Source organism: Schistocerca serialis, chromosome 1 (genome assembly GCF_023864345.2).
Source record: "Schistocerca serialis cubense isolate TAMUIC-IGC-003099 chromosome 1, iqSchSeri2.2, whole genome shotgun sequence".
Classification (NCBI taxonomy): Eukaryota; Metazoa; Arthropoda; class Insecta; order Orthoptera; family Acrididae; genus Schistocerca; species Schistocerca serialis.
In genome coordinates this window covers 151966416-151993778 of record NC_064638.1, presented here as the reverse complement: position 1 = coordinate 151993778, position 27363 = coordinate 151966416, and the positions used below count along the sequence as shown (strand labels likewise).

The 27363-nt window shown below is 44.2% G+C and overlaps 1 protein-coding gene across 1 annotated transcript in view; it reads right to left on the bottom strand.

The window, feature by feature from the left end:
- LOC126457143 (troponin C, isoallergen Bla g 6.0301) overlaps positions 1–27363 on the bottom strand; it is a 164442-nt gene that overhangs the window by 48290 nt on the left and 88789 nt on the right. The window contains exon 2 of the mRNA XM_050093215.1: positions 2288–2315. Coding sequence (XP_049949172.1) covers positions 2288–2315 — 28 coding nt within the window. The remainder of the gene's footprint in view (positions 1–2287; positions 2316–27363) is intronic.

Here is a 27363-nt window from a genome sequence, read left to right as displayed (position 1 = left end):
TGAAATGTTACTTTACTGTTGATTCCATCTCCTGCGTGTACACTCAGCTGACAGAAGTAATGGGATAGCGATATGCACATTTACAGATAGTAGCAGAATCGCCTACACAAGGTATAAAAGAGCAGTGCATTGGCGGAGCTGTCATTTGTAGTCATGTGATTCACGTGAAAAAGTGTCCCATGACATTATTGCCGCACTATAGAAATTAATAGACTTTGGCGCGGAATCGTCGTTGGAGCTAGACATTCCGTGTCGGAAATCATTAGAAAATTCAATACTCCGAGATCCAAAATATCAAGAGAGTAAAAATATGAATACCATATTTCCGGTATTGCCTCTCACTGCGGTCAATTCAGTGGCCGACGAGCAGCGGCGTTTAGGTAGAGATGTCAGTGCTATAAGATGGCAACATTGCGTGAAATAGCCGCAGAAATGAATGTGGAACGTACGGGGAACCTATCCGTTAGGACAGCGCAGCGAGATTTGGCTGTGGCAGCAGACGACTAAAGCGAGTGGATTTTGCTAACAGCACGACATCATCTGCAGGGCCTTTGCTAGGATCGTGACCATACCGATTGGACCCTAGACGATTGGAAAACCGTGGCCTGGAGAGATGTGTCCCGATTTCAGTTGGTAAGAGCTGATGGTAGGGTTCGAGTGTGGCGCTGATGAAACGGGGGCATGGACACGAGTTGTCAACAAGGCAATGTGCAAACTCGTGGTGCCTCCATAATGGTCTGTGTTGTGTTTACATGGAATACATTTGGTCCTCTGGTCCGACTGAACTGATAACTGACTGGAAATGGTGATGTTAGGCTACTTGGAAACCATCTGAAGCCATTCACGGACTTCATTTTTACAGATGACAGTGCGCCATGTCACTGGAGCACAGCGGTTCGCGACTGGTTTGTAGAACATTCTGAACAATTCGAGCGAATGACTTGGCCAACCAGATCGTCCGACATGAATCCCATCGAACATTTATGGGACATAATGGAGCGGTCAGTTCATGCACAAAATACTGCAGCGTCAACACTTTCGCAGTTCTGAGGGCGATAGGGGCAGTATGGCTCCACATTTCTGCAGGATCGTTCCAATGACTTGTTGACTCTATGCCACGTCGAGTTGCTGCACTACAGGCGATTTGGGTGGCCAAATCATTCGGTCGAATTGTCCAGAATGTTCCTCAAACCAGATGCGAACAATTGTTGGCTGGTGATATGACAGTTGTTTGGGAACATGAGGTATATGAATGGCTGCAGATGATCTCCAGGCAGCTGAACATAAAGATTTCCAGTTAATGATTCATTTGACTCAGAGGAACCAGTCCATTGCTCGTAAATACAGCCAACATCATTGCAAAGCCGCCACCAGCTTGCACAGTGTCTTGTTGACAAATCGGGTCGATAGCTTCATAGGGTCCGCGGCACACTCGAACCCTACCATCAGCTTTTACCAACTGGAATCGGGACTCACCTGACCAGTCCACGGTTTTCCAGTAGTATAGGGTCTAGCAGACATGATCAGGAGCCCAGGAAAGACACTGCAGGCGATTTCGTGTGTTTAGCAAAGGCACTCCAGTCGACGCTCGACTGCCACAGCCCACTAGCTTCATTGACCTAACGAATACGTTCGTCGTACGGCCCACATTGATTTCGACTGTTATTTCACACAGTATTGCTTGTCCGTTAGCAGTGACAACTCTACGCAAACACTGGTGTTCTCGGTCGATAAGTGGAATCCGTTGTGCCTGGTGAGGGGTAATGCCTGAAATTTGGTATTCTCGACAAACACTTGACACTGTAGATCTCGGAAAACTGTATTCGCTAACTGTTTCCGAAATGGAATGACTTACGTGGCTAACTGAAACTGCCATTCGGCGTTCAAAGTCTGTTAATCCCCGTCGTGCGGCCATAAGCATCTACATCTACATCCACGTCCACACTCCGCAAGCCACCTGACGGTGTGTGGCGGAGGAAACCTTTTCACGTGGATCACCGGAGTACAAGTGACAGTTCCGCCAATACACTGTCCTTTTATACGTTGTGTACGCGATACTACCGGCATCTGTGTATGTACATACCGCTATCCCATGATTTTTGTCTCCTCAGTGTAGTTTTGATAGAGCGATACCAGATGTCACAGTTGTAATATTTGCTGGAGAGACGCGCACGACGTGTTAATCGCCCAAGGACCTCAGTCTCCGTGACAGGGAGGCGAGTAGCCAAGGGGGCAGGCCCTCAGGGAGCGCCGCTGAGCTTCCACCCCGGCGGCGACAGCCACTCACCGGCGATCTGCTCTGGCGGGAGGTCCTCCTGCAACACAAGGAAAGTGGTGTGTCACACTCTGCGACTTAGTCGCAACCAGCTCAACATACACTCATGCCGAGTCATAACAGTGTTGGATATCCACGTTGTCCTCAAAGCTCACTGATTCTTTATCGATACCAGCAATTCGAAAGGAATGTTTTCACTGCAGCCGTTTGGGAATAAAAGCAATGTGATCAAACGTATCCTGACACCTGCCTGAAAATGACCTACAAATTCGTGGCGCCCTCCAGCGGTAACGCTGGAATTCAATACGGCGTCGACCCACCCTTAGCCTTGATGACTGCTTCCACTTTCGCAGACATACGTTCAGTCAGGTGCTGGAAGTTTACTTGTGGAACGGCAGCCCATTCTTCACCGAGTGCTGCATTAAGGTCTTGTGCAACCTTTCGGGATGTGATTCTACGAACACTTTTCTGATCAGAAGTAATTGGACGACCTCTGTAATGCGGAACTCGCCGCCATATGTAACGAGAGGCGGACCTCGCAGTATAGAAGTAGGCGTGGGAGTATTATGTTGTCAGTAGAGAAGCAGTATGCACAGGATCGGTCCGACAGCCGAGCTCAGTGACTTCGAACGTGGACTAGTCATTGGATGTCTACCTGAGCAACAAAACGTTTCAACCCATCTGAAGCTGCCCAAGTCGACTGTTGGTGAAGTGGTTATGAAGAGGAAAAGCGAATGAACAATCACAGTTAAAGCAAGACCAGGTAGACCTGCAAACCTCGCGCACTAATGGACAGGGACTGTCGAACATTGTGGAGTGAGGTTGTAAAATAAAAATTCCCATGAATTCAGCGGAAGGAGTGAGTTGAAAAGTGCTAGCAGAAGTCCAGTTAGCTCAATGACTGTGGGCAGGAAGTTAAAAAGAATGGGATACACTGGTCGGGCAGCTCCTCGTGAGCCACGCATTCATGTACTCAGTGCTAAGCGACGCTTCAGGTGGCGTAAAAAGACGCCATTGGATAGTGGATGACTGGAAATGAATGATCTGGAGTGATGAATCGCGCTGTACCTTGTGGCAATCAGCTGGAACAGCGCCTGGAGAATTCTACCTGCCTTCATGTGTAGTATCAACGGTGGATTACGGAGGAGGTTGGGTTACGGTAAGGGGATGTATCTCCTGGGGGATGATCCCTTTATTCCACTTACGAGAACGGTGAATACGGAAGGATATCAACATATTTTACAACACTGTGCACAACATAAGCAGAGGAACATTTCTAAGACGATGATTATATCAGCATGAGAATGCATCATGCCACACAGCAGCATCTGTGGGGCAATGGTTTTGTGGACAATAATGTTCCTGCAATGGATAGGCTTCACCAGAGCGCCGACTGAACCTGACGGGAAACTTTTGGGATGAGTTAGAACGTTGACTTCGCTCCAGATCCCAGCGTCCAACATCACTGTCTTCTTTGGTTTGGGCTTTTGAGGAAGAATAGGCTGCCAATCCTCCATAGACATTCAGAAATGTCTCTTGTTCAGTTCAAGTAATAATAAGTGCAAAGGGTCGACACACCCATATTAATGTCCACAAATAGCTGTCCAGGGTCTTTTGATCAGATGAATCTCGATAGAGACCAATTAATCACTACATCATACTTGTAATCCTTAAAAAGGGTCATTACTCTAATGGCAAAATGACAGCGTGTACTTCAGTGGTAGTTACTATAACATTTATAATAATAACAAGTATAATAATGCCAATAAATCAAAGTAACAAACTGAAAATCAAAACATCTGATCCAATTGTAGAGGCATCCCCACTGATGAAGTGATACTTAGTACAAGATAAAAATAATAAAAATAAGACTACAATCACAAATTTCATATAGTTGCAAGTTTATAAAACACAGAATTTCCTTTTTATAGAAAATCTGTAGCAAGAAATATTTAAAATGTATGACTACTTGGAGACTAAAAGGAAGTTCTCGTATACCCAATACATCAACAAAAACGCAATCCTACCGTATTTGCCAAGTACAAAAGTACCTCACTGCTACACACAGCGAACAAAACTCTTAGCTCACAATTCATATTGAACATATTCTTGATAATGCGCAAGCAATTTCCGAAGAGTCCTATTTATGGTTGACATATATACACAAAGGAAAGAAACAGTAACATGATCAGGAAGTACACTCACGATTTGTCGACTTCAAAAAACGGCTTGACAGTGTTAAAAGAAACAATTTTTTACACGCTGTGAATGTACTTCGGATCTTGCAAAAACCTCTAAATCTAACTACAATATATGCTTTAAATGCCAGTTTCAGAATCAGATTTACAACTTTCGTTGCATATGGCTAGAATAATGACTCTTTTGTCGAGCAAGAACACACACAATGTACCACCATATTTCTTCATTAGCCAAAAGAAGTGATCTGTTACATTAGACAACTAAACGATGGCAAAAAATTAAAAAACTTAATATTGGGTTGTTTTGATACGCATTAAACTTCTCGCTTAAATGACACTTAAGTAATGGCATGCGTCGTATTCATAAGCTCAGTAATGGTACCATCACCCATCTCACATCAAGTAGTTTAGGTCTTGTCTGTCGTTGTATTCAGTTTCGACATTTGTCTCTGGAAAATGATGTGTTCTTAGAGAATGCTTTTATTATTTGTGGAAGATGTTTCACCTGTGAACTTATAGAAGCATACAGTTTAATGTGGTCCATATACATCAGCTGACTTAATAGCTTAGTCCGTTGAAACTTTTTTGACTACAAATCGATATCCGGTTGAAGGGAGCATTGATAACAGTGAATGAAGCGCTAAACAGAACCATAAGGGGCTCTTATTCATCCCAATTTATTCTATTATCTTTTTTTATTTTGCTACTTTGTACCCGCTATATGTCTTCTGGTGCTTCATCGTGAATGAGAGTCGTGACTGAATTGTTTGTCTTATAAACATGTGTGTCTCTAGTATGCCTATCTATCGTATTCACGTCGTACTTTTGAGTTCTGAGCGCACACTGAGCATATAGAGATGCTTAGAAGAATAGCGTCTGATTTTTCATAATTTCATGCAGCCCACATAAAATAACTGTCACGAGTTTCCTTCTTCATGACAACGCCCGGCCGCACAATGCAGCTGGAACAACGACGTCCTTGTAGCGTTTTCGATGGGAAGTGTCTGATCATCCACCGTACAGCCAGGCTCTCTTTGATTTACATTTCTTCGGTCATATGAACAGTTGTTTATGAGGACAGCATTTTGGCACAGACAACGAGCTGCAGAACAGCGTAGAGAACTGAAAAAAAGCACAGGCGGCTGGCTTCTGTGACGAGGACATTGGAAAGTTGAAACAACACAACGACAAATGTCCGATTCAGAAGGGCGACTATGAAGAGAGTTGCTGGAAGGTATAGCTAATAGGTGCCAATAAACACTTTTGATTTTCGCTGTGATTTCCATCCTGCGATCGATCGGAGGCTGGAAAAAAGTAGCCCTCGTATTTAATTCTGTATCTTTCATTCTGCTGGCAAATCTAGAAAGAAGTTGCGCTGAACGTTTGCAAAAAGGTTCTTGGAGAACTGACATAGTAATGACGTGCTGTTTAAATCATGTATCATGTTAAAGTGAATTACTCAATAAATAACAATGCTATTATTGTTGATAATAATAATAACCTTCATCCATAAGGCATCTAAATTTCCAGTTACTTTATTTGAGCAACCAGTTCCAGCACCACATTACGCAATCTTTAGACCCCTTGACCGACGTGTAGGAAGAATTACACCTCTGGTCCCTCCCAAATAGTGACAGACTCCAGTGACTGGTATCCGTTGATCTTTGACACAGAGATCCCTTCGATCGTCACTTGCCGAATAGATGGCAAGTGATGATCGAAGTTATTGCTATGACAAGAAGAGATCTCAGTGATACCACTCACTGAACGCTGGTCCCTACTTTGACTGGACCAGAGGTGGGATTCTTCCTACACGTCGATCAGGGGCCGTAAGATGAACTAATGTAGCTCTGAAACTGGTTTCTCAAATAAAATAACAACTGGAAATCTGGATGGCTGAAGGTGTTTCATAATGGACAGCCGAGGTCCCACATGTATAAAAATGGACGTACAGAGATTAGGAGGAAAGAGCTACTCATAGTTAAATGTGGCCCTCATAGCTACGATTAAGCTATTACATTCTTCGAAAATAGTGCCATATGCTTAGATTTCGCACTGAGATGACAGAAGTCGTAGTATAGCGATATGCACATATACAGATGGTGGTAGTATCGCGTACACAAGGTGTGAAAGGGCAGTGCACTGGCGTGGCTGTACTCAGGTAATTCGTGTGAAAAGATTCCCGACGTGATTACAGCCGCACGACCAGATTTAACGGACTTTGAACGCGCAATGGTGGCTGAAGGTAGACGCATGGGACATTCAATTGAATGGAAATGGTTATGCTCGGCTGCATAGGGAACGTTTGCAGCCATTCATGGTAGTCATGTTCCCAAATGACGATGGAATTTTTGTGCATGAAAATGCGCCATGTAACCAGGCCACAATTGTTCGCGATTGGTTTGAAAGACATTCCGGACAATTCGAACGAATGATATGGTTACCCAGATCGCCCGACATGAACCCCATTGAACATTTATGAGACATAATCGAGAGCTCAGTTTGTTCACAAAATCCTGCACCGTCAACACGTTCACAATTCATTATGGACGGCTATAGAAGCAACATGACTTATTATTTCTGCAGGGACTTCCAACGGCTCGTTGAATCCATGCCATGGCGCGTTGCGGCGCTACGCCGGGTAAACGAGGGTCCGGCACGACGTTAGAATCTCATGACTGTTCTACAACTACATCTACATTTATACTCCGCAAGCCACCCAACGTTGTGTGGCGGAGGGCACTTTACGTGCCACTGTCATTATCTCCCTTTCCTGTTCCAGTCGCGTATGGTTCGCGGGAAGAACGACTGCCGGAGAGCCTCCGTGCGCGCTGGGATCTCTCTAATTTTACATTCGTGATCTCCTCGGGAGGTATAAGTAGGGGGAAGCAATATATTCGATACATCATCCAGAAACGCACCCTGTCGAAACCTGGACAGCAAGCTACACCGCGATGCAGAGCGCCTCTCTTGCAGAATCTGCCACTTGAGTTTGCTAAACATGTCCGTAACGCTATCACGCTTACCAAATAACCCTGTGACGAAACGCGCCGTTCTTCTTTGGATGTTCTCTATCTTCTCTGTCAACCCGACCTGATACGGATCCCACACTGATGAGCAATACTCAAGTATAGGTCGAACCACTGTTTTGTAAGCCACCTCCTTTGTTGATGGACTACATTTTCTAAGGACTCTCCCAATGAATCTCAACCTGGCACCCGCCTTACCAACAATTAATTTTATGTGATCATTCCACTTCAAATCGTTCCGCACGCATACTCCCAGGTATTTTACAGAAGCAACTGCTACCAGTGTTTGTTCCGCTATCATATAATCATACAATAAAGGATCCTTCTTTCTATGTATTCGCAATACATTACATTTTTCTTTGTTAAGGGTCAGTTGCCACTCCCTGCACCAAGTACCTATCCGCTGCAGATCTTCCTGCATTGCCTCCTCAGTGAATGATTACTAGCAAGAGGAAGGCTCTACTCCGATAAAGGAACGGGGTGTATTTGTCATTCTAGTCGTGGCAAATTACATAACTTAAGAAAGCATCATATCCAAAATGTCAGATTTTGGTTCTTGACATACCTAGTCCTCGTACGTATGTTACCAGTCCACAATCCAGCTTCACTGTTCTTTATACTTTTTACTGTTAATTAGCAGCCTGAAAGATTTCCTCTCTGTCTTGGAAGCTAGTGGCTAACGGCATGTTTCTAGAGTTCTATTATTGTTCTCGGGAATCGCGACTTCTTTTATTTTCTCCCTGTTGATGGTGAGCTGTTTCGTCTCGACATGAACGCACTGTTCGCACACGGCATTACGGCTGCAGAACGTTTGTTTTAACTGTTGCAAGATGACCCCTAAAAAAAAATACCTAGCCCCTGCTGTCTGGAACTGGATCCTGTAGCGTTTGGAGTAACGATCGGTTCTATTTGCGATCACCGTAGATAAATATACTTCTCCTTCCTGTTTAGTTGAACTAGTTAGAAACGGAAGGGATAAGAATAAATTGTGATTAAACAAAGTAACTTACAGTTGAATAGTTTTTACAGATGTCAGAAGTCTGTGTTCTTAACGAGGGCTAACCTGCTTACCGCTAGCGAACATTGTGTACCGTCTCCAGTACAGTAGGGATTGCGTGTATGCTAAGAAATACATACTTTAGATGAACGTTACGGTACTGACTTGTGACACCAAGGGTGAAACTTTCCTTGGTAAGGATAAGCCGAGTATTGAGGAAAAACCTTATTTATTAATCTCCACAACGTGGATCATGTGCATGTTAGCTGAATAAAAATATTTTCGTATCAGAATATAGTCTGTGATTACCTTTATCAGTAATTGTGGCATGTATGTAAATAACGGATCAAGCACCAAAAAGGGAAATTTCAGTTATTGGTGAAATTCCACTGTAAATGACAAATCCAAACCCATATATTCTCACACAAGTGCCAGAACAGCTGGAAACAGAGTATACAACTGTCTAGTGATGGCATTCGTGTCTAAGACCAACATCGACGTTCAGATAACGAGTCACGTGCCAACTCTCTGTTAGTGTCTTGGTGTGCACTTGTGTGAGCTGCAGACTATTGAAGTAACTGTGTGGCTTGTTTGGAACTGCATTGATGAAGTAATCATTACTTGTAAATAATACACAGTATAGCAAAAAGGAATGGCAAACTGTGCCAAAACGGAGGAAGAGAGGTGTAGGTAGTGCTCAAAATGAAAGAAAGAAACTGAGCCGCGTGGGTAAGACTCGAAAAGACAATAATGGGGTCCCAGCTAAAGAAGCTCTCAAGCACCAGGTAGACCTTTGCTGACACTTTAACATTTGTTGTAAGGGTTGGAATCAAAGTAAATTTTTCTAATGCGTTTGATTTATTATTGAAACGAATTTTGTATCGACAACAAGCATCGTTCTGATTATGAGGTTATAATTAACCATTTGCATGGAATCGTTTACTTACCTAACAGAAAAGGGTTACTTTACGGAAACAGAACATATATTTCTGGTGAAAGGAGACTCTTGTCTTGCGATCTTGATTTTGCTCCCATTGAGAACCGAAAGAGTCTAAGTATGTGTGGAGTTCGAAAGATTTAGTTAGCCTCACCGTTGAGGCTACGCCCGCAACGTCATTCACATCGACTGGTACGCAAGAGAGAGATTTTTACGAACCATAAGTCAGCTACTGAAAAAATATGAATTTCACCACTGTGCATATTTCATGCGAACAGTGGATCGACCTAAGTGCTGAATGGATAGGGGTACTACAAATTTGCTAAAATCTGAATGCAGTTGAAGAATTCAAGGAAGAGGAACGGTGTGCCTTGTGATGTTCAACAGGTGCAACTGGAAACACTACACTGTGAACCTAGGTTGTCTGAAAAAAAGAGAAGGGATTTAGCTAAAATGTTCCTATTTGCAAAAGACGAGACTAAGTTGTTTTATGAGAACTTTGTAAAATGAATGAATATGGGTATGATGGCACTTGTGTCGCTATTTATGTTACGTTTCAGTCTCTTCGAATAAGGTATCATTTTATTCTTAAACCAAATGACGTAGAAGAAAACACACACACACACACACACACACACACACACTAACACACACACACACACACACACACACATATATATATATATATATATATATATATATATATATATATATATATATACACTCCTGGAAATTGAAATAAGAACACCGTGAATTCATTGTCCCAGGAAGGGGAAACTTTATTGACACATTCCTGGGGTCAGATACATCACATGATCACACTGACAGAACCACAGGCACATAGACACAGGCAACAGAGCATGCACAATGTCGGCACTAGTACAGTGTATATCCACCTTTCGCAGCAATGCAGGCTGCTATTCTCCCATGGAGACGATCGTAGAGATGCTGGATGTAGTCCTGTGGAACGGCTTGCCATGCCATTTGCACCTGGCGCCCTAGTTGGACCAGCGTTCGTGCTGGACGTGCAGACCGCGTGAGACGACGCTTCATGCAGTCCCAAACATGCTCAATGGGGGACAGATCCGGAGATCTTGCTGGCCAGGGTAGTTGACTTACACCTTCTAGAGCACGTTGGGTGGCACGGGATACATGCGGACGTGCATTGTCCTGTTGGAACAGCAAGTTCCCTTGCCGGTCTAGGAATGGTAGAACGATGGGTTCGATGACGGTTTGGATGTACCGTGCACTATTCAGTGTCCCCTCGACGATCACCAGTGGTGTACGGCCAGTGTAGGAGATCGCTCCCCACACCATGTTGCCGGGTGTTGGCCCTGTGTGCCTCGGTCGTATGCAGTCCTGATTGTGGCGCTCACCTGGACGGCGCCAAACACGCATACGACCATCATTGGCACCAAGGCAGAAGCGACTCTCATCGCTGAAGACGACACGTCTCCATTCGTCCCTCCATTCACGCCTGTCGCGACACCACTGGAGGCGGGCTGCACGATGTTGGGGCGTGAGCGGAAGACGGCCTAACGGTGTGCGGGACCGTAGCCCAGCTTCATGGAGACGGTTGCGAATGGTCCTCGCCGATACCCCAGGAGCAACAGTGTCCCTAATTTGCTGGGAAGTGGCGGTGCGGTCCCCTACGGCACTGCGTAGGATCCTACGGTCTTGGCGTGCATCCGTGCGTCGCTGCGGTCCGGTCCCAGGTCGACGGGCACGTGCACCTTCCGCCGACCACTGGCGACAACATCGATGTACTGTGGAGACCTCACGCCCCACGTGTTGACCAATTCGGCGGTACGTCCACCCGGCCTCCCGCATGCCCACTATACGCCCTCGCTCAAAGTCCGTCAACTGCACATACGGTTCACGTCCACGCTGTCGCGGCATGCTACCAGTGTTAAAGACTGCGATGGAGCTCCGTATGCCACGGCAAACTGGCTGACACTGACGGCGGCGGTGCACAAATGCTGCGCAGCTAGCGCCATTCGACGGCCAACACCGCGGTTCCTGGTGTGTCCGCTGTGCCGTGCGTGTGATCATTGCTTGTACAGCCTTCTCGCAGTGTCCGGAGCAAGTATGGTGGGTCTGACACACCGGTGTCAATGTGTTCTTTTTTCCATTTCCAGGAGTGTGTATATATATATATATATATATATATATATATATATATATATATATATGACATGAAATCTGTATAGTTTTTGTGTTTGTGTCGGGATCCGCAACTTTTATTATGTTTCTTTTTTATAACTGCTATACATATTTTGTTGATTACCTCTAAATCATATTCTTGGCGCTTGAGCCAGTGTTTAGTTACATGCCACAACTATAAATTAACAACTAATTTGATGTGATTGTTTTATATTAATGAGTCCCTGGTTGCATGGGCATCTCTATTGTTTTTAATCCGTTCGAGACCGAACAAATTTCATACGTAAGTTACACAGCTGCTGCTAAATCCATAGTATTATCTCACTGCGATCAGCCACCGATTCTACAACTGGCTAAACGAGAGGTGTAGCAGAATAACTGGAAATCACTTCTGGAGGTGTATGAGGATTCTGTAGTGAATAAAAAGCCCTGTTTTTTAAATTCCAGGAGGGAATGGGCACAAGTGACCCCTGTTGCCATCCTCACCCCCTCACCCGTCCTCCACGCGTCCTTTGCGGACACCTATAGGAAGACCCTTCCTTTGCATAATGTAAACTTTCAAAAGTAATTAGGCGACGAGTTTATGAAGTTTTTCTTGGATGTTTTTGTACGAATAGTTCACCATTCTAATAACGTGAACAGCGTAAGTTAATACTGACAATTTCAAGGACGTAGCAGTCTTGTCTCCTTCCATATTGGGTTGGTGTTCCGTAGCCTCTCTTAACATTGGGCACCGCACCTCCTCCGCCCCCGGTAGGTGAGTGGTCAGGGCTACAAGATGTCAATGCTGAGGGACCGGGTTCGGTTCCCGGCTGGGTCGGAGATTTTCTCCGCTCAGGGACTGGGTGTTGTGTTGTCCTAATCATGATCATTTCATCCCCATCGACGAGCAAGTCGAGTGGCGTCAAATCGAAAGAGTTGCACCCGGCGAACGGTCTAGCCGACGGAAGGCCCTAGTCACACGACATTTATGTACTGCACCTTCCCATTGTTTTTGTCATATATCTTTTAATGTAATGAGCACCATCGACTTCACAAGCAGTCAAATGGACACAACTGACGTTTTCTTCTTGGATCGCTGTCAGTATTCCTTATTTTGAACAGCAAATTTAAGGACTGATGCCCAAGATAACTCGAAACAGACTGTATAAAATACCATGTAGTGACCAATAGGAAAGTTTTGTCTCGTTGAATGAACTATTAGCAGCAAACTCCTTCACAACTGCATAGTTTCCCCATTATATTATTGAAAGGGCTACAAAGCTCGTAATGTCCAGACGTGACTCAAGTAGAGGAAACGTGTCTTTCTTTGTAGTGAATAAATCAAAACTAAGTTCGGTTTTGAACTCCCCCGCTACTGCTCAGTCGAGGCACGCCGGCCGCGGCTGGGATTCGTGCGAGCAGATCGTCTCATTCTGCCGGTCTCTTGTAAATTAGACTATTCGTGCCGTTCCACAAGGAAAAAAGCGCCCGCAGCTAAATCCGGCGACCGCGGAGGCCAAACAGCTGGGCCGCCCCGTCCTATTCATCTTCTGCCGAATCTTCGGCCGAGATCACGTCTGCCTGCGCGTGCAGTGTGCGAACACGCGCCGCCATCTTGTGCTATTACGAGTGCGGGATTCACGCATGTAACAGTTTGTGACTCAGCCGCAGTTGCGAAATTTACACAACTGACCTGATTTTTTAATGTCACAAATGTCAAATCGTATATTTCTAGACATAGTCAATATTCGTCACAACCTCTCAAAGTAATAGAAATTTCTAAACATCCGCACATAGATTTAGTACTTCGTATGACTGTGAAACATTTGACGCATTATTCGTCGAAATTTGCAAAACAAGAAAAAAAACCAACAACATACAATTAAAACTGGTGAAAGATCCAATATTAAACTGCTTTACAGTCTAATGTTCTCACACAATTAAAGAAAATATTAATTTCAGTTTCAATTATAACCAATTACATCACTGTAGTAAACACAAGTTACAAAAGTGCTTCTGTAGAGGAAGAGAACGACGTAGAGGCTGTATGTTAACTTCTCTACGTCCCCGTATTTAATCTTTCTGTAACAGTTCGGTGGTTTCTATTACGAAATTATTGAAGCCCATGACTTCATATCGAAAGTATATCACCTTCCTTCCTTTTCTTTCTCTAAAATTAAAGAGCCTTTCTTAACTAGAATAGAGCTTATAAAATCATGTTCTTAATTTGATATTGTATTTATAAATACATAGGAGGATAGAACCTTTACTAAATAATTGTTTTATTGTTAATTGTATTCATTTTTAGTTATTTCCTTTACATTAAAACAAAGCGGCCATACGATTTATCAGTCCCATCTACAGAGTAACAATATGTGGTGCTGTTAATGTACTGACAAATCTAAGAGTCCGCTTTGGTATGTTCTTAGCAGAGTCTGAAAATGATACTTCGGAAATGATTCAAAACATTAGTATAAAAAGCCTGATATTAATGTTTTATCTTACAAGGAGACCACATAGCAATCGGATTTTCGTATTTTTTTATATTTATGGTTCGTGAGGTTCAGAATTCAAATACCAGTCCCACAAAGCAGTTACATGGAATTCTCAAAAATTGTTGAGAAAATGGACTTTGAAGTTTCTCCGAGCATCTGTAACATTCAAAAGTAAGATCGAGTTCTCGACGGGCAGAGTGGCACTCTGATCAAGTTCTTGTCAACCACGCGAGCAGCCCGGTGCGACCGCCAGCAGTGACAAATTTTTAAACAAAGATTCTTGGTCTATGTGCATTTATGTGAAGAATAAGATACGTAAAAATGACAAAAATAAATTATAATGTTTTCTTTAATTGAAAAAAACTTTATTAACAAACTTTTTAACACGTCGGTAATTAAGAATTTACACTCAAGTGACAAAAGTCGTGGAATACCTCCTAATATCGTGTCAGACCTTCTTTTGCCGGCGTATTGCAGCAACACGACGTGGCATGGACTCAACAAGTAGTTAGAATATTGAACCATGCTGCCCCAATAGCCGTCCATATTTGTGAAACTGTTCGCGTTGCAGGATTCTGTGCACGAACTGATCTCTCCATTACGTCCCACAAAAGTCCGATGCGATTCATGTCGAGCGACAAGTGTGGCCAAATCATCCGCTCGAACTGTGCAGAATGTTTTTCAAACCATTTGCGTATACGTGTGGCCCGGTGACTTGGCGCACTGTCATCCATAAAAATTACATCTTTGTGGTGTCACCGCCAGACACCACACTTGTAGGTGGTAGCCTATAAATCGGCCGCGGTCCGTTAGTATACGTCGGACCCGCGTGTCGCCACTATCAGTGATTGCAGACCGAGCGCCGCCCGCCACACGGCAGGTCTAGAGAGACTTCCTAGCACTCAGCCCAGTTGTACAACCGACTTTGCTAGCGATGGTTCACTGACAAAATACGCTCTCCTTTGCCGAGACGATAGTTAGCATAGCCTTCAACTACGTCATTTGCTACGACCTAGCAAGGCGCCATTACCAGTTACTATTGATACTGAGTCATGTACAGTCAAGAGCGACGCTCATCATTAATGGATTAAAGTTAAGTATTCCACCAGCTGCGTCCGTTTTTCTAAAGTCTAAATTCCTTGTCCTGTTCCAGACCTCACGCCAGCCTGCGTGAGCTAAAACGCGTGCCTTTCGGCTTCCTCTAGTACCCGGTGTTGGCTCTCCTGCCAACCCAAAACAATCTTTTTTTTGGGAACATGAAGTCAATGAATGACTGTAAATGGTCTCCAATTAGCCGAACATCCAGAGGATCCAGTCCATTACATGTAAACATAGCCCACACCATTATGGAGCCACTATTAACTTGCACAGTTCCTTGTTGACAACTTGGGTCCAAGGCTTCATGGATTCTTCACTACAAGCGAGCCCTACCATCGTTTCTCACCAACTGAAATCATGACTCATCTGACCAGGCCACGGTTTTCCAGTCGTCTAAGGTCCAACTGATACGGTCACGAGACCACAAGATGTGCTGCAGGCCATGTCGTGCTGCTAGCAAAGGCAGCCACATCGCTCGTCTGCTGTCATAGCCCGTTTACGCCACATTTCGTCGCACTGTCCTAACGGACACTTTCGTTGTACGTCGCGCACTGACTTATCCGGTTATTTCACGCAGTGTTGCTTGTCTGTCAGCACTGACAACTCTACGCAAACACCGCTGCTCTCGGTCGTTAAGTGATGGCCATCGTCGTCTTTGTTCTCGGTGGTGAGATGTAATGCCTGAAAATTAGTGTCTCGGCACTCTCTTGAATTCGTGGATCTCGGAACACTGAATTCCCTAACTATTTCCGAAATCACCCTGAAGCGTCTAGCTCGAACTACCATTCCATTTTCAAAGTCTGTTAAATCCCGTCTTGCGGCCATTAACCTCGTCGGAAACGCTTTCATATGAATCATATGAGTACAAACGTCAAGGTCGCCAACGTACTGCTCTTTTATACCTTGTGTACGCGATATTATCGCCCTCTGTATGTGTGCATCCCTCTATCCCATGACTAGTTAGTGTATATTTGCAATAAAAACTGTATATTTGTGTGCGATACTTAATTAGAAATAAAAAGACGACTGTTTTCATAAAAGTCATAATTCGGTAGTTTATTTAGCATATTTGTGTTAAATTTATTATTTAAATTGAAGATCTCTTCTGAACAGCACGTTCCAAGGCATCCCAGATATGCCCTTAATGTTCATGCCTGGGCAGTTTGATGGGCAGCGGAAGTATTTTAAACTCAGAAGAGTGTTCCTGGGACAACTCCGTGGCAATTCTGGACGTGTGAGATGTAACATTGTCCAGCTGAAATTTCGCCAAGTGCGTCGGAATGCACAGTGGACATGAGTGGATGGAGGTGATCAGACAGTATGCTTACGTACGTGCCACCTGTCAGAGTCGTATCTAGACGTATCAGGGGTCCCATATCACTCCAACTCCACGCGACTCACACCATTACAGAGCCTCCACCAGTTTGAATAGTCCCCAGCTGACATACAGTGTCCATAGATTCATGAGATTGTCTTCTCATCCGTACGCTTCCATCCGCTCGATACAATTTGAAACGAGACTCGTCCGACCAGGCAACATGTTTCCAGTCATCAACAGTCCAATTTCGGTGTTGACGGGCCCAGGCGAGGCGTAGAGCTTTGTGACGTGCAGTCATCAACACGAGTGGGCCTTCAGCTCCAAAAGCCCATATCGATGAAGTTTCGTTGAATGTTTCGCACGCTGACACCTGTTGATGGCCAAGCATTGACGTCTGCAGCAATTTGCGGAAGGGCTGCACTTCTGTCACGTTGAACGATTCTCTTCAGTCGTCGTTGGTCCCGTTCTTTCAAGATCTTTTTCCGACCGCAGCGATGTCGGAGATTTGATGTTTTGCCGGACTCCTGATATTCACGGTACACTCGTGAAATGCTCGTACGGGAAAATCACCACTTCATCGCCACCTCTGAGATGCTGTGTCCGGTCGTTCGTACGCCAACTATAACAGCATGTTCCAACTCACATAAATCTTAATAAGCTGCATTGTAGCAGCAGTAACCGATCTAACAACTGCGCCAGACACTTGTTGTCTTATATAGTGGTTGCCGACCGCAGCGCCGTATTCCGCCTGTTTACATATCTCTGTATTTGAATACGCATGCCTATACCAGTTTCCTTCAGCGTATATATAGCAAAGGATGAACACAGTAGAAGATTCACTGACAATAATGGTATACCCCGTTGTTGTTGTTGTTGTTGTGGTCTTCAGTCCTGAGACTAGTTTGACGCAGCTCTACATGCTGCCCTATCCTATGCAAGCTTCTTCATCTTCCAGTACTAATTGCAACCTACATCCTTATGAATCTTCTTAGTGTATTCATCTCTCGGTCTCCCTCTACGATTTTTACCGGCCACTCTGCCCTCCAATGCTAAATTTGTGATCCCTTGATGCCTCATAACATGTCCCACTAAATGGTCCCTTCTTTTTGTCAAGTTGTGCCACAAACTCCTCTTCTCCCCAATTCTATCCAATACTTCATCGCCGGCCGCGGTGGTCTAGCGGTTCTGGCGCTGCAATCCGGAACCGCGGGACTGCTTCGGTCGCAGGTTCGAATCCTGCCTCGGGCATGGGTGTGTGTGATGTCCTTAGGTTAGTTAGGTTTAAGTAGTTCTAAGTTCTAGGGGACTTATGACCTAAGATGTTGAGTCCCACAGTGCTCAGAGCCATTTGAATACTTCATCATTAGTTATGTGATCTACCAATCTAATCTTCAGCATTCTTCTGTAGCACCACATTTCGAAAGCTTCTATTCTCTTCTTATCCAAACTATTTATCGTTCATGTTTCACTTCCATACATGGCTACACTCCATACAAATACTTTCAGAAACGACTTCTTGACCCTTAAATCTATACTCGATGTTAATAAATTTCTCTTCTTCAGAAACGCTTTCCTTGCCATTGCCATTCTACATTTTATATCTTGTCTACTTCGACCATCATCAGTTATTTTGCTCCCCAAATAGCAAAACTCCTTTACTACTTTAAGTGTCTCATTTCCTAATCTAATTCCCTCAGCATCACCCGACTTAATTCGACTACATTCCATTATCCTCATTTTGCTTTTGTTGATGTTCATCTTACATCCTCCTTTCAAGACACTGTCCATTCCGTTCAACTGCTCTTCCAAGTCCTTTGCTGTCTCTGACAGAATTACAATGTCATTGACGAACCTCAAAGTTTTTATTTCTTCTCCATGGATTGTAATACCTACTCCGAATTTTTGTTTTGTTTCCTTTACTGCTTGCTCAATATACAGATTGAATAACATCGGGGAGAGGCTACAACCATGTCTCACTCCCTTCCCAACCACTGCTTCCCTTTCTTGCCCCTCGCCTCTTATAACTGCCGTCTGGTTTCTGTACAAATATGTAAATAGCCTTTCGCTCCCTGTATTTTACCCCTGTCACCTTTAGAATTTGAAAGAGAGTATTCCAGTCAACATTGTCAAACCTTTCTCTAAATCTACCCCTCCGAAACGAAAACCAGCAAGTACTTTAGTTTCTTGGAAATTAAGGCAGATAAGAATTTAATTTGCGGATTCGCTCTATTTCCTCGAAAACAAGCAAATTAGAGCACCTTTGAGAATTGTAGACTAGTTTGAGTCTCTAAAGGTACTACAGTAAGACGTCAGAAAAGTAAAGAGAGGGATGTCAAATGTGGCAGAATATGCTGATATGTTCGAACCTCTCACGATTCGTCATCAGTTACCAACCAACATATGAGAATTTATGTTATAGAGTCAGCTGTCAATCAAGTGCCTTCTTTTGTGATCTCATTACATGCTTATTTAATTTCCAAAGCTCGCCAGTATTAGTTCAGTTTTTGTATCTGTAGTGTACTTCACGATATCTTTTGTCTAGCATTACTCTGGCGCTTATACGTTCTACCAAATGTGTTGCAATAATATTTGCATCATTCTTTCCTACAAAGACCATATCAAAGACAAGATAGACCAACAAATGATCAAAAGAAAGCCAGCACAAATCAGAGGTTTAGAGCAGAGCACTAGGCAAAGAATGCAGATAGGAGACCGTTGTACTGTGGCCAGTCCTAGTTCCGCCATCCCGCCGCCGCTCGCGTGACAGCTCAGGTGGAGGCAGGAAGCAGCGCGTGCGTGGCAGGGCGGGCGGCGGGGGCGACGGGATATTCATAGCCGCTTCCGCTGCGCGAGCGACCCGCCACCGAAAACAGGTGTCGCGCGACTTTGTCACTTGTTAAAGTATCTTTCCGCGGTCCAGGAGTGTGACGCAACCCGTGTTTTGAAGAGCACGGTTTTGCTCCGGTCATCGACCCTGAGATTGGCCTCGATGCTGTTCGCCATTTCTGTCGCTTGCGAGCTATTCTCTTCATTCCAGAGTAACTACTGCATCTAATACCATCAGAGATAAGCCTTATTTACATATACACTGATGTGTCGTGCTGTGCCGTTGGACGCTGTGGTTGCTGGTCCTACGCTCTCATGGGTTTGTTTGACGTGGGTGTGATCCCCAATGACCACCACACATATATGCTTTCATTTGGTGGCACCTGAAGATGAAGCTTTAAGCTGCGAAATCGGTTTTGGAATGAATTAAAAAAAATTACTAGCAACTGATGCGGATTTTATTCTCCAAATATGTTCCTCAGTTGCGGCTGTCCACCTGATCATATACTTTGTTGTGAACAGTGTTCACCTCAAGAAAAGAGATGACTGCTGAATCATTCTACAGGGTGAAAAGTATTTAAACCGACAAACTCTGGGAGGTTGTAGGGGACATCAAAACAAATATTTTCCCTAATGTCATTTTTTCTTATGAGGAGTATTTAAACCGATAGAGGAAGATTCTGGTGACAAATTAATTAAACCGACAAACACTATTCCATTTTTTTTTATGACCAAGAGACAACACATTAGCACAACCTAATTTCAGTTACAGTAGATTTTCAAAAATGCCTCCATTGACATGTAAACAAAGGTTACACCGTTGGATCATGTTCTGTCTGACACGGGCAAAACCCCCAGGACTATCCTGCTGCTACTATCCGGGCATCCAGATCCTCTTCTGATGCAACAGGAGTTGCGTAAACAAGGTTGTGCATCTTTCCCCACACAAAAAAGTCCAGAGGGGACATATCTGGGGATGGTACAGGACCACCTCTGCCAGTCCACGTTTCTGGGAACCGTCGGTCCAGGAATCAACGCACACGACGACTAAAATGTGCCGGCGCCCCGTCATGTTGGAACCACATGCGTTGTCTTGTAGGGAGCGGGACGTCTTCGAGCAATTCTGGCAATACTCTGACGAGAAAATTGTAATAGTGCCTGCCATTTAATGGCCTAAGTAGCAGCTACGGCCCAATTAAACAGTCCTCAACAACACCGACCAACACATTAACGAAGAACCGCACTTGATGAGCGCTAGTAACTGTGGCATGTGGGTTATCCTCACTCCAAACATGCGAATTGTGCATGTTGAAGACTATCACGCCCGAACGTTGCTTCATGGGTAAAGAACACAGAAGATGGAAATGTAGGATGCATTTCACACTGTTCCAGGTACCACCGCGAAAACTGTGCTCTGGGTGGATAATCAACTGGTTCCAGGTTGTGGACACGCTGTAAGTGAAATGGACGTAACAACTGTTCTTGAAGGACTGTTCTTACATTCGTCTGATTCGTCCCCATGTTACGTGCAATTGCACGAGTGCTGATTGAAGGATCCCGCTCCACATGCTGCACGACAGCTTCCTCAAATTGCAGCGTTCTTACCGTGCGACGGCGTCCCTGTCCAGGTAATCTGCTAAATGACCCGGTCTCACGCAGACGTTGGTACAGAGCAGCAAAGGTCGTATGATGCGGGATACGGCGATTAGGATATTGTTGTTGATAAACCCGCTGTGCAGCTCGTCCGTTGTGGTGCGCTACGTAGTACGCACCCACCATGTCAGTGTACTCACTCCAGGTGTATCGCTCCATTAGTAAACAGAACAATGCACTACTACACTGGTGGACAGCAGTTGCCTACAACTGAAGAGCGTAATACGCCCTCTAACAACTGAAGATCGTAATACGTCCTCTAACAACTGAAGAGCGTAATGCGGCCTCCACCGGTTTACATAATGTTATGACCCACCGCCTGGGAACGAGGATCTCAGTAACGGCTGTTCGCCTGCTGTTGTCCTGGGGATCTATCAAAAGTGGTTGAAGATCTGTGAAACAATGAATAGGCGACAGCGTGTTGGATCCCCGTGTCTCGTCACAAAATGCGGCTGAATGCTGGCCGCTCCGTAAAGTGGCACAGACGGCGACGTGTGGCAGATCTGACGACTCTGTATAATGATGGTACAGGCACAAGCGTTCCGGAACACACTGTACAAGATGTACACACCGTTGAAGATGTGGGCTCCGTAGCAGATGACGCCGACATGTTCCCTTTTTGAACCAACAACATCGTGAATTACAGTTGTATTTAGCAGAGGTCCATCGAGATCCACTCGCCGTTCAGTGCAAACATGTCACCTGGTCACATGATCCACGTTTCTTGTTACATCAGGGTGATCCTGCCGTCCGGGTACGCCTTTATCCAGGAGAACGGCTGCTCGGAACATCATTCACTGGGCCAGGGAAGCAGGGCAGTGTAAGCAGTATCATACTATGGAGAGCATTCACACTGGCTTCTCCTTGGGATCTTTGGTAGTAATCGAAGGCATCAAGACACCAGTGGCCTACGTGAAAGTTATTGCGGACTACTTGCATTCCTTCATGACTGATGTATTTCCCGATGGCGATGTTATCTTCCAGCAGGATAAATGTCTTCACTTGAACGTCAGAATTGCACTCCAACGGTTTGAGGGGGCCGATAGTGAAGTCACGTTGATGTCTTGACCGTCAAATTCGCCTGATCTTAATCCGATGGAACACATCTAAGACGCTATATGGCCACAGCTCAGCGCCCTCAAAAGCAGGTCCCAAATTGATAGGAATTTCGTAATCTGTGCTTAGACATCTAGTGTTACGTATCTCAAGAAACCTACCAAGGATATGTCGAATTCAATTCACGCACAGTCGCTACTGTGCTGCTTTCTGAAGTTGTAGCAAAGCTCTGTTAAGTAGTAGTCGTGATGTTTTGGTTCACGACCGTTTCTGCAGTTTGATGTGTTTTGCTAGTTAGGCATCACACTGAATACTAGCTATGTAGTGGCGGATTTAGTCAGGCCCCACGCTGAGTCCCACTTATATGTCTATTGAATACAACATTTATTGTTTACTAGCCTTTCCCGAGCAGCTTCGCCAGCATAAGGGTTTGACACATAATTTCTGTATATTGAACACATCACCTCCTCAAACTCTCTCTGTCCACCTATTCCTCCCTGTGTCTGTTCACATCCTCCCACCTCTATGTGCCTATCTCCTTGTCCCCACTCTCTTTCATCACCTCCTCCCTCTCTCTTTGTCTATTTCCTCCATCCCCTCTCTAAGACCATATTTTCCTCTCTCTGACAATATCCTCCTCCCCCTGCTACTTCCCATCTCTGCCACACCTCTTCCTTTTCCACCTTCCCACTACTCCTCTACACCTTCCACCTGGCTTATGCATCCACCCCTCATCCCCTCTTTGTTTACTTCCTCCTCCACCTTACTCTGTCCATCATATCCTCTTCCCATCTCAAACTGTCCACAGCCATGCTGATTGACACAGATAGCCGCTGCAATATAGTTCAATAAAGCAGGACCATACTCCTCCAGTACAACATGCCTGTTGTACAGGGCAGGATGCATACCAGGTCCCAGAAAACCGTTTCTTGCCCCTGACATGTAGGCTCCCTTGCAAACCAAGTTGATCTGGCAGGTAGATATTGTTCCTGTACAACATACCTGCTGTGCAGGGCACCCTATATACCAGGGACTGGGATAAACACGTTTTGCCCTTATCTCTGCTCCCATATGAGCTAGGGCGTTTAAACCCCATAGTGCTGATACTTGTGACACCTGCTGTTTCTGGGGTAACTTTGGTTGAAATAGATTGAGGGGTTTGGAAGGACATCCCAGACATACACACATACACTATCCTTTATAATTCTAACAGATATTAGTATAGTACTTGAGTGCAGCATCTTAAAAAGCATTTCATACGCAGATGAAAGATTGGTATTGTCGGTAAAACTTTAGCAGATTTATGGAACCGATTTAAAAATGGCTCTGAGCACTATGGGACTTAACATCTGTGGTCATCAGTCCCCTAGAACTTAGAACTACTTAAACCTAACTAACCTAAGGACATCACACACATCCATGCCCGAGGCAGGATTCGAACCTGCGACCGTAGCAGTCATGCGGCTCCGGACTGAGCGCCGAGAACCACTAGACCACCGTGGCCGGCACTGATTTAAAGGAATGAGTATACATTAAATACATACCTACAATACTGAAATGTTTACAAGAAGCATATCTGCTGCTATAAGTCATAAAACGTACCATACATATGCTGAAAATGAAATACTAAAAAAATATGCAAAATATGGGATAGTAATTGGCAATGAGATGTGCTGACTGATTAAATAAAGTGGTGGGATCAGAGGTGTCTGGAGGAAGGGGGTCAAAAAGGAGGCACTTTCCCTCCTCCATCTCTCCCCAGAATTTGAAGTACGAAGTTTTTATTCATTACAGAATTCTAACACACTTCTATAAGTCATTTCCTGTGATTGTGCTAAGGCTCTCATTTAGCCAATTGTAGCGTTATGTGGCTGATTGCTGTGAGACAATACTCTGGCGGTTCGAGACAGACGATCTCATTTATGTCGAAACGGCATTTTAAAGTCTTTCCTCCTCCTGGATATCGGTTGGGGTGACAGGTGGCATCTAGCTTATGCAAAGGACGCAGTGCGGATGATTACCAGTGAGTCTGACTCACTGGAGGGAATCACTGCAAATGATGAAAAAGCTGGACTGGCAGACCCTCAAAGAAAAGCGTCCTATGCCTCATGAAGCCTAATTAGAAAATTCAGAGAATCTGTGGATATTCTCGAGTCCCCTGCGCAACGCTCTCACTGCCGTACCATGAAGATAAAATTACGTTAATAATACTTCGCTGAGTTTCATGCAAGCGAATGTTTTTCCGGTGTGCATTAAGAAACCCCGAACGTGTAATACAGCGAAAAGTAACTTATGACATGCAATTCATAAAAAGGGCAGAGTTTATATATAAATTCAGAGGCATGCAACAGGTCATATAAGTGTTCTTAAAGGAGCGTCACTGTTCACATAATATAATCTGAGACCAGAAGGAATCTAAATAACAGAGCAAATGTTGACTGTTTCAAAATAACAGCTAGAAATGCAGCTAGGAACGTTTATTCATAGACAGAAAATGAAAAAGAAATTCTCGCTGTCCCTCGCTAATGAGAGACTAGCATTTATAGTAGAGGACACCCAGTTCTCGTCACTGTGAGTATGTTATATGGTCATCGGCGAATGGCATAAAATAGGCCCAATGTTATTCAAGACCTGTATTATCCTTTGTCAAGACATTTGCAAATTGTAAAGACGAGTGATGTGAGTCATTTTATAAATAAATGTACATCATGATAGTGAACAAATTCGAAATAATTTCTCACAGACTCCGAAATAGATAATATTTGTTAAAATATAATATTCACATACACTCAGTCACTTTGCGCAATGAGCAACACAGTATTCTATTCGTTTTCTCACAGTGGTTTTTCTGAAATCCAAGCCATGGTGACGTTATTTCATTATTCCGTTTACTCTCCTCCGCTTAGTATCACTTCGAACCGGAACACTGTAATCACTTTTCATATGTTGTTTCTAACGTGTTGGAATATACTCTGGTAGTGTCTCTTTCCCTCGTTCTGCGTAATGGATCAAGCCCGTACCTTCTTAGTGTGGATGATTTTGATACGTTCGTGGTACAGTGTAACATGATATTTATTTCCCTGCGGGTGTTATGGATGCTTTCATTTCCAAGCTGTCGAAATACACTGACATGGCAGTGAATCTGCAAGTTAATGAGATTTAATGGTAAACCTCTGAACGTAACTAATATGGCGTTGGCGGAGTGCGAATCTTTGCCTCCTGCTACTTTGAAATTATCAGTACAAAATTTCTGAGTCAAGGCAGCAGCAATAGTTTTTTCGTGTCTTTAGTGCGGGCGAGTAGATGGAAGGTCGCCGTAGAGCTTACACTGCATAGTGGGGAACTTTTCGATGAGAAATGTGAAGCTACATTGTTCTTTTTGGGTTGTGTGTGAAATCGTTGTCTATGATGTGACACGGGGTTATTTTAATCTTCATTATTAAGCACTACCTGAAGTATGACTAGGGTGCGAAAGACAGAGCAAAATTTGCCACTGAAGTAGTTTAAAGTGATAGGAAATATTATTGCCAGGAACGTCAGTAATTAGTCCGCGCTGAACTATTGGACGTACTGATAGACGAGAACTTTGACTTGTTGTTACAATGAAAACTGACAACAAGTAGATGCTAGAGAAACGAAATACACGCCTATTTCGCAACCTGCTTGAAAGCAACACCATTACACTTCCACCTTACACAAGCTAGGGAACGATCTTCACGTCATGAGCACATTTTAAGTCTGTTTGAAAAAAATGCAGCACATCGAACCATATATTTACGAAGGGCTTCCAGAAGATATGAAGTCAGGAATTTAAATTCTCTACAGGAATACCTTGAACTTAATTAGTTCACTGTAAATCATTAAAATGAAGTTTAAAAGTACGACAATTGATCATATAAAGAGAATTCGTTTTTGTTTACCTAATCCTGCCACCCTGATTTGCATATTTTAGTGTATTATTTCAGGTGAATGCGGCTATCGTTTCTGCTAAGTGGAGACAGTCTGTTTTCTTGAAATTCATTAGTGTAAAAGAGAGTAAATTATTTTTCTGTGAGTTCAGTATTGTTGGTTGGTTGGTTGTTTGGGGGAGGAGACCAGACAGCGAAGTCATCGGTCTCATCGGATTAGGGAAGGACGGGGAAGGAGGTCCCCCTTGCCCTTTTGAGAGGAACCATCCCGGCATTTGCCTGGAGCGATTTAGGGAAATCACGGAAAACTTAAATCAGGATGGCCGGACGCGGGATTGAACCGTCGTCCTCCCGAATGCAAGTCCAGTGTCTAACCACTGCGCCACCTCGCTCGGTGGTTCAGTATTGTTACTGTTAGCTTATTTACTATTTTCGTTCTGGGACTTCGTATTTTACTGACAGAGAGGTCCAAACGAATTAAAATAACATTTGACAAAAAATGCAATATGAAAGAATAATATTTTGGGGTTCTTATACTTTTACAAGAGGTGCGGCTATTTGAGTAAGATTGTTGTTACATTTTGTACCTGTGTATCTAGTGTAGCACCTGACTGTATATTAACACTTAAAAAATGGTTCAAATGGCTCTGAGCACTATGGGACTCAACATCTGTGGCCATTAGTCCCCTAGAACTTAGAACTACTTAAACCTAACTAACCTAAGGACATCACACACATCCATGCCCGAGGCAGGATTCGAACCTGCGACCGTAGCGGTCACGCTGTTCCAGACTGACGCGCCTGGAACCGCACGGCCACACCTGCCGGCTTTTAACACTTAAAATGGGAGGGTAGAAACTGTGTGTTAGCAATCAGTCGACACGGATGTGCATTTCTTAATATTTCCAGAATGAGATTTTCACTCTGCAGCGGAGTGTGCGCTGATATGAAACTTCCTGGCAGATTAAAACTGTGTGCCCGACCGAGACTCGAACTCGGGACCTTTGCCTTTCGCGGGCAAGTGCTCTACCATCTGAGCTACCGAAGCACGACTCACGTCCGGTACTCACAGCTTTACTTCTGCCAGTATCTCGTCTCCTACCTTCCAAACTTTACAGAAGCTCTTCTGCGAACCTTGCAGAACTAGCACTCCTGAAAGAAAGGATATAGCGGAACATGGCTTAGCCACAGCCTGGGTGATGTTTCCAGAATGAGATTTTTACTCTGCAGCGGAGTATGCACTGATATGAAACTTCCTGGCAGATTAAAACTGTGTGCCCGACCGAGACTCTAACTCGGGACCTTTGCCTTTCGCGGGCAAGTGCTCTACCATCTGAGCTACCGAAGCACGACTCACGTCCGGTACTCACAGCTTTACTTCTGCCAGTATCTCGTCTCCTACCTTCCAAACTTTACAGAAGCTCATCT